The following is an 8,125-nucleotide window of genomic DNA, read 5'->3' on the forward strand; positions in this document are numbered from 1 at the left end:
GTGGTCTCTCGGCACAACCCAGGTCTAGCTTGAGCCGCCTACACATTTCCATACTGCATGAAAAATGATCACTACCTTTCTAAAACCATGTCTTAAGAGATGAAGAGAGATTGGAATCAGCGATCCCCATGTGCTACAACAGTCTCCCTCTATCTCTCTTTCTTCCCTCCCCGCTCTCCCTCCCCGCTCTCCCCTCCCCGCTCTCCCTCCCCACTCTCCCTCCCCGCTCTCCCCTCCCGCTCTCCCCTCCCCGCTCTCCCCTCCCCGCTCTCCCTCCAGGTCGTGCATTGCTGAGGTTGAACGGGGAGAAGTTGGAGAGGATGGGCATCTTCCAGGAGACACTGAGACAGGAGGTTCTACAGCAGGTCCTTCAGCTACAAGTCAGAGAAGAGGTCCGCAACCTGCAACTGCTCAGCAGAGGTGAGGAGAGAGAGTGAGTGAGTGAGTGAGTGAGTGAGTGAGTGAGTGAGTGAGTGAGTGAGTGAGTGAGTGAGTGAGTGAGTGAGTGAGTGAGTGAGTGAGTGAGTGCGTCTGTGCATGTGTGTGTGTGTGTGTGTGTGTGTGTAATGTGTTCCATAAACACACTTATCCAGACATCAATAGCCAGCTACAGTCACTATGTGCTAACCTGGATACAGCTGCTAATGACAGTCTGCTGGAGCCAGGATAGAACACAGCAGTAGGCTGCTGTCTCTCTGTTGTTACCAACTGGACAATGTTAAAAGCTCTCATCATTAGACATACAGTACACTGAGTATACCAAGCATTAGGAACACCTTCCTAATATTGAGTTACATCCCACCCTTTTGCCCTCAGAACAGACTCAATTAGTCGGGGCATGGACTCTACAAGGTGTCAAAAGCGTTCCACAGGGATGCTGGGCCATGTCTTCCCACATTTGTGTGAAGTTGGCTGGGTGTCCTTTGGGTGGTGGACCATTCTTGATACACACGGGAAACTGTTGAGCGTGAAAAACCCAGCAGCATTGCAGTTCTTGACACAAACCAGTGTGCCTGGCACCTACTACCATACCCCGTTCAAAGGCACTTAAATATTTTGTCTTGCAAATTCACCCTCTGAATGGCACACATACACAATCCATGCCTCATTAAAAATCCTTCTTTAACCTGTCTCCCCTTCATCTACACTGATTGAAGTGGATTTAACAGGTGACGTCAATGAGGGATCCTAGTTTTCACCTGGATCCACCTGGTCAGTCTATGTCATGGAAAGGGGTGCTTAATGTTTTCTACACTCAGTGTACATGGTAAGTGTCCGTAGCCAGATCTGTCCAATGCCGGACATTCGACATAGAGGGAGGTTCTACTGAGCTATCATATGGAATTTTTTAAGATGGTCATACCATGGATCATTTAGCTATTTGATTTTAATTTTAGGAACCCTGTAGGTATAAAAAGAAAAGATATTGAACTTGGCCTTTACTACTATAGCCCATAGACATGCATTGAATTACACATTCATAAATGGCAAAATAGAGGAATAAGGAATAAGGTTTTGAAGTGTCTGTCCTATATCTAGGAGATCTAAGAAAGCTCAGGAAATATTTTTGTTTTTTGGACACATTTAACCCCCTTTTTCTGTTGGCACCAAGCTACCTTAATACTTCCACAATTTAAAAAAAAACTGGTACCAGGTTACCTTCAGACGAGTCCCCTGACACTTGTGGATGTCATAGGTCGCTCCTACCAGGTGGCAAATCGCATCTCTGCATGTCTGGCAGACATATCAGTGTGGATGACGGATCACCACCTCAAGCTGAACCTCGGCAAGACAGAGCTGCTCTTCCTCCCGGGGAAGGACTGCCCGTTCCATGATCTCGCCATCACGGTTGACAACTCCATTGTGTCCTCCTCCCAGAGTGCTAAGAACCTTGGCGTGATCCTGGACAACACCCTGTCGTTCTCAACTAACATCAAGGCGGTGACCCGTTCCTGTAGGTTCATGCTCTACAACATTCGCAGAGTACGACCCTGCCTCACACAGGAAGCGGCGCAGGTCCTAATCCAGGCACTTGTCATCTCCCGTCTGGATTACTGCAACTCGCTGTTGGCTGGGCTCCCTGCCTGTGCCATTAAACCCCTACAACTCATCCAGAACGCCACAGCCCGTCTGGTGTTCAACCTTCCCAAGTTCTCTCACGTCACCCCGCTCCTCCGCTCTCTCCACTGGCTTCCAGTTGAAGCTCGCATCCGCTACAAGACCATGGTGCTTGCCTACGGAGCTGTGAAGGGAACGGCACCTCCGTACCTTCAGGCTCTGATCAGGCCCTACACCCAAACAAGGGCACTGCGTTCATCCACCTCTGGCCTGCTCGCCTCCCTACCTCTGAGGAAGTACAGTTCCCGCTCAGCCCAGTCAAAACTGTTCGCTGCTCTGGCACCCCAATGGTGGAACAAACTCCCTCACGACGCCAGGTCAGTGGAGTCAATCACCACCTTCCGGAGACACCTGAAACCCCACCTCTTTAAGGAATACCTAGGATAGGATAAAGTAATCCTTCTAACCCCCCCCCCCCCCCTTAAAAGAGTTAGATGCACTATTGTAAAGTGGTTGTTCCACTGGATATCATAAGGTGAATGCACCAATTTGTAAGTCGCTCTGGATAAGAGCGTCTGCTAAATGACTTAAATGTAAATGTAATAGAGCAAAACAGAGAATATCTTTGTGTTCGTGAGAATCTCATCTTTCCTTAGAGTGTAACCGTTCGGATGCTACAGATGTTTTCATGAGAAGACCGATTTTGGGGACGTCTCGTGGTCATAGAAACCCCGCTGTAGCTCGGCTACCTTTCACTGCAGATGCGGAAGGCTGTCACGTTTGTTATAATGGACGGACCAAGGCGCAGCGTGATCGGAGTTCCACATCTTTATTAAAAGTGAAACTTCTCAACAACAAAAAAATAAACAAGCAACGAAACGTGAAGTAACGTAGTGCAACAAGCACATACACAAACAATATCCCACAAATGCAGGTGGGAACAGGGACACCTTAAGTATGATCCCCAATCAGAGACAACGATAATCAGCTGCCTCTAATTGGGAACCATACTCAATTCCAAACATAGAAATAAATCGACTAGAACACCCCCTAGTCACGCCCTGACCTACAACACCATAGACATTTACATTTAAGTCATTTAGCAGACGCTCTTATCCAGAGCGACTTACAAGTTGGTGCATTCACCTTATGATGTCCAGTGGAACAACCACTTTACAATAGTGCATCTAACTCTAAGGGGGGGGGGGGTTTAGAAGGATTACTTTATCCTATCCTAGGTATTCCTTAAAGAGGTGGGGTTTCAGGTGTCTCCGGAAGGTGGTGATTGATTCCGCTGACCTGGCTTCGTGGGGGAGTTTGTTCCACCATTGGGGTGCCAGAGCAGCGATAGAGAACCAAGGGCGCACTGGAGGCCTGGAGCGTGGAGCCGGCACAGGTGGCACCGGACTGGTGACACGCTCTTCAGGGCGAGTGCGGGGAGCTGGCACAGGATGTACCGGACTGGGGAGGTGCACTGGAGGCCTGGTGCGTGGAGCCGGCACAGGTGGCACCGGACTGGTGACACGCTCTTCAGGGCGAGTGCGGGGAGCTGGCACAGGATATACCGGACTGGGGAGGTGCACTGGAGGCCTGGTGCGTGGAGCCGGCACAGGTGGCACCGGACTGGTGACATGCACTTCAGGGCGAGTGCGGGGAGCTGGCACAGGATGTACCGGACTGGGGAGGCGCACTGGAGGACAGATGCGTGGAGCCGGCACAGGTTTCACCAGACTACTGACAGGCTCCTCAGGTCGAATGTTGAGCAGAACACACTTGACCAACATCTCTCTCCTCTCTCTCTCTCTCTCCCAACTTCTCCATTGTCTCCCTGACGGTCTCTGGCTCTTCCCTCTGCTCAGCCGCCAGCTCCATGTGCCCCCTCCCCCCCAAAAAAGAATCTTGGGGTTTCTGTGGCAGCGGACTGAAGACACGCTCTTCATGGCGAGTGCGAGGAACCGGCACAGGACATTCCGGGCTGGGGAGGCAAACTGGTGGCCTGGTGAGTGAAGCCGGCACAGATGGCACCGGACTGATGACACGCTCTTCAGCACGTCTGTGCTGCAGCCTACTCCTCGCCTCCACCTCGCTCCGGTATCGCTCGTTGAATTCCTCCACTGTCTGCCATTAGGGCTCTTGCACTCTCCGCTGCTCAGCCAACAGCTCCATGTGCCCCACCCAAAAAAATCGTCCCCCGGCGTCGTTACTGTCCTTCCTGAGTCCTCTGCGACTCCCGCCAAGGTAGGGTCTCGCATCCACTCATGATCTCCTCCCATGTCCAAAACTCCTTTACCTCATGAACACGCTGCTTGGTCCTTGCTTGGTGGGATATTCTGTCACGTTTGTTATAATGGACGGACCAAGGCGCAGCGTGATCGGAGTTCCACATCTTTATTAAAAGTGAAACTTCTCAACAAAAACAATAAACAAGCAACGAAACGTGAAGTAACGTAGTGCAACAAGCACATACACAAACAATATCCCACCAAAGCAGGTGGGAACAGGGACACCTTAAGTATGATCCCCAATCAGAGACAACGATAATCAGCTGCCTCTAATTGGGAACCATACTCAATCCCAAACATAGAAATAAATCGACTAGAACACCCCCTAGTCATGCCCTGACCTACAACACCATGGAGAACCAAGGGCTTCTATGGTCAGGGCGTGACAAAGACCGACATAGGCTGATGTGGTGGATTGAGACGCAGCCCATGCAAAACAGATATCTCTATCTTAAACTGACAAATTTTGATGGGGATTTATTTATTATGTTACTTAGATTGACTCACAGGTGTGTCAATAGACTCTTAATTAATGAGAGAAAAAGAAGGGGAGAGAAGGAGCAAGACAGAGAGAGAGGAAGACAGAGAGAGAGATAGAAAGACAGGGGGAGAGAAGGAGCAAGACAGAGAGAGAGGAAGACAGAGAGAGAGATAGAAAGACAGGGGGAGAGAAGAAGCAAGACAGAGAGAGAGGGAGACAGAGAGAGAGATATACAGGGGAAGAGATACAGAGAAAGACAGGGGGAGAGAAGGAGCAAGACAGAGTGAGAGGAAGACAGAGAGAGAGATATACAGGGGAAGAGATACAGAGAAAGACAGGGGGCGAGTTAAAATGCTGTGTCGGACATTTCTATTAATTTCCAGTTCAACAGGCATTGACTGTGTCCTATCAGATAGCTAATTGAGTGGCCTCATAAAACACCTGATAACCAAGAGGGTGGTTGGGAGGAGAGGTGAGGGAGAGAGGTGGTGGAAGGATGTAGAGAGGAGAGGAGATGAAAAGGGGATTAGGGATAGAAGTGAAGACGGGTTTAAGCGGAAGTAGGTAAGGGAGGGGTGATTAAGGGGGCAGGGGTTGGAGATAGTGAGTGTTGGGCTGAGGACAGGATAAAGTGGAGGGAGGAAAATTGAGTGTGGGAGGTTTAACAGAGGATTTCAGCCTGGCGACTCGTATCATACACTGTCGTTTCAGATTCATCTGACAGAAATGAACACGATATTTAACATGGATTGCTCTGTTACTTAAAGAGAGGTCGTTTTTAAGGTACAATGATTTGACCGAATGGATCTTGGGGGTTTGTTTACACTACTGAGACATGGCTCTTTCTCCCAACTTCTTTCTGGTTTTTAGATTTGACCTCCAGTGTTTTTTTAAATGAGCGCCACACTCTCGGTTCTGCTTCTCTCGCTTTTTCTGTCTTCCTTCTTTTTCTCTCTTCTTTTAACTTATTTTTTCTCTCCAGACCTTTACCACCAAGTGTGCATGGGTAGGAGTTTGTAGACAAAAGCACTGAGTAAACATTGTGTGTTTGATTCAATGTTCATCCTTGCCTCCTGCTCCAGCCTCTGGACTCTTACAGCAGCAGCAGAGTAATCCATCTGTGGGAGGATCAGATGCTCACAACACTGTAATTGCAAATCACCCTGAGCACAGACCCTATAACTTCTATTGGGTCATTCCATGAAAAGCCTTTTGCATCCCTTGATATTTCAAGTAGAAATTGTGTACCAATATTGAATTTGAAAAGCTTATTATATGAAACGAAGTGCCCTTTAATATAGTCCACATGGAGAATTCAATAAATATTTTATCATATGAATAAAGGCTTGCAAAAAGTGCAAAAAATCTACATTTTGACATGTCCCTCCGTCAACCCTGTGCCACTTCTAGTAAGGCCACAATCAACAGCCTGATCAACTCTATGTGAAGGAGATGTGTCGCGCTGCAAAAGGAAAATGGTGGTCACACCAGATACTGACTGTTCTGATGTCTAATCTATTTTCGGTCATAGGAAACGATGGTGGAAACAATATGTACAAAAAAAAACAGACGAAATAGCATAATTGGTCAGGAGCATTTAAAACGGCTGCTATGTAATGCAGCGGCATTCTCATATTCTCATATGTTCTGATGTTCCGTGTCCAAGTGGAGTTCTGTTCACAGTTCCAGGGGCTGCCTGTCTGTCTGCACGCTCAACGGAACTGCAGGTGAAATGTAAATTCACTGAGGCAGAAAGCATGACAGGCTCAAAAAAAAAAAAAAAGAACATTTTTACTCAAACACACATTTTCTCTGGAACCCCTTTGTCCGCCTCTCCGCTTTCTCTCTCCTCTCTTCTCCCTCGTCTCTGATGTGTTTATATCTGAGAGAAAGTACCTCTTTACCTGAACAATCTCAAGCCACCCCCTCAATCCCGTCTGCCTTTCTGTCTCCACCTGCCAACCCAGTCTCTCTCTGTGTCTCTGTCTCGGGGTGTGTTTCATTCCAATGCCATGTTAGATTTGGCCATGTCTTAGAGACAGGTGGCTGTTATTCCCTCCATATCAGGGGAGGGATAACTCAAATGCCAAATGTCTCCTTTTTTGTTTTTTTATTCCTCCGACAGGTAACTTCCCGAGCGTCCTTTGTTGTCATTTGAGGCGGAGGCAAAAGTGTAGTTGTCGCAGAGAGCAACCGTTCATAGAGGTCAATGAGTTTGATATGAGAATGGTTTTAGAGACTCCTGTTTCAGAAAGAATTCTACATTCTAAATGTAACCAGGTTGTTGACAGACGAGACAGAGTTTTGATGAGAGGTCATACGGAGGCAGGGGTTCTGGATTTGTGTGTGTGTGTGTGTGTGTGTGTGTGTGTGTGTGTGTGTGTGTGTGTGTGTGTGTGTGTGTGTGTGTGTGTGTGTGTGTGTGTGTGTGTGTGTGTGTGTGTGTGTGTGTGTGTGTGTGTGTGTGTGTGTGTGTGTGTGTGTGTGTGTGTGTGTGTGTGTGTGTTGGAATTGGGTATCAGGGTGTGAAAGACACCCGGTGATGCCCATCTAACCCCACTGTTCCTTCTATCCAAACCTAAATAATGAATTTGCCTCTCGAACTCTCTCCCTGCAGCCTCTTTTGGAAACCTCTCTTAGCTCATCCCTTTCCTGGTCCCTTTCTCCTCCGCTGAAACAATACGTCACCAGTAGCTATGGTAGGACCGGCTCGCTCCAGATATGTGACAGCAGAACTGGGCTGTAAAAAGGAGAGAACTGAAGAGGGGCGAGAACGGAGGAGAGACGAGTCTATTTTCTCCATGACAAACAGACTGAAGGAGGATTCCCATTCAACAAGGCCAAACGGGTTTAAACGAGGCGCGGCGGAGTGAGAGAGAGAGAGCTGGAGAAAGAGAGAGACAATGAACTGCTGAATAAAAGATTACATAGAGAAAAGATGTATGAACTGACGTTGACATTGTAGACAAGTGAATTTGCAAGTTGTATTATTATAACTACATGAGATTCCCCCTTTCTTGGTTTCGTCTTTTATTGTGGGTGCAGGGAGGAGAGTTATTACTGATCAATCAATGTAGTACATTACAGTGGGTGGCTTATTCCAAGGTGGGTGGAAAGGAAATGACCTACCGAATGTCAATGTCTCTGTATGACACTCACGTCACAACCCTGTTCACCATGTATCTTTTCCCCTCAGCATTTTCATTTTGGAATGTGTATATAGTTTTGATAGATCTAATTCATACAGTATAAAGTACATCGTTGCCTACATGAGCACACCTCTCCCCAAAGCATATTCTCTTCC

The 8,125-nt window shown here is 47.8% G+C and overlaps 1 protein-coding gene across 1 annotated transcript in view; it reads left to right on the forward strand.

Moving 5' to 3' along the window:
* The window catches only part of LOC139560081 (sterile alpha motif domain-containing protein 10-like), a 104,192-nt gene extending 96,356 nt beyond the window's left edge, over nucleotides 1–7,836 (forward strand). Inside the window, exons 4-5 of the mRNA XM_071376580.1 lie at nucleotides 280–420; nucleotides 7,439–7,836. Of these exons, the coding sequence (XP_071232681.1) occupies nucleotides 280–420; nucleotides 7,439–7,461 (164 nt within the window). The 3' untranslated portion in view covers nucleotides 7,462–7,836. The remainder of the gene's footprint in view (nucleotides 1–279; nucleotides 421–7,438) is intronic.
* Nucleotides 7,837–8,125: the final 289 nt, after the last annotated feature.

The sequence above is a fragment of the Salvelinus alpinus genome, chromosome 30 (assembly GCF_045679555.1).
Source record: "Salvelinus alpinus chromosome 30, SLU_Salpinus.1, whole genome shotgun sequence".
Taxonomy (NCBI): domain Eukaryota; kingdom Metazoa; phylum Chordata; class Actinopteri; order Salmoniformes; family Salmonidae; genus Salvelinus; species Salvelinus alpinus.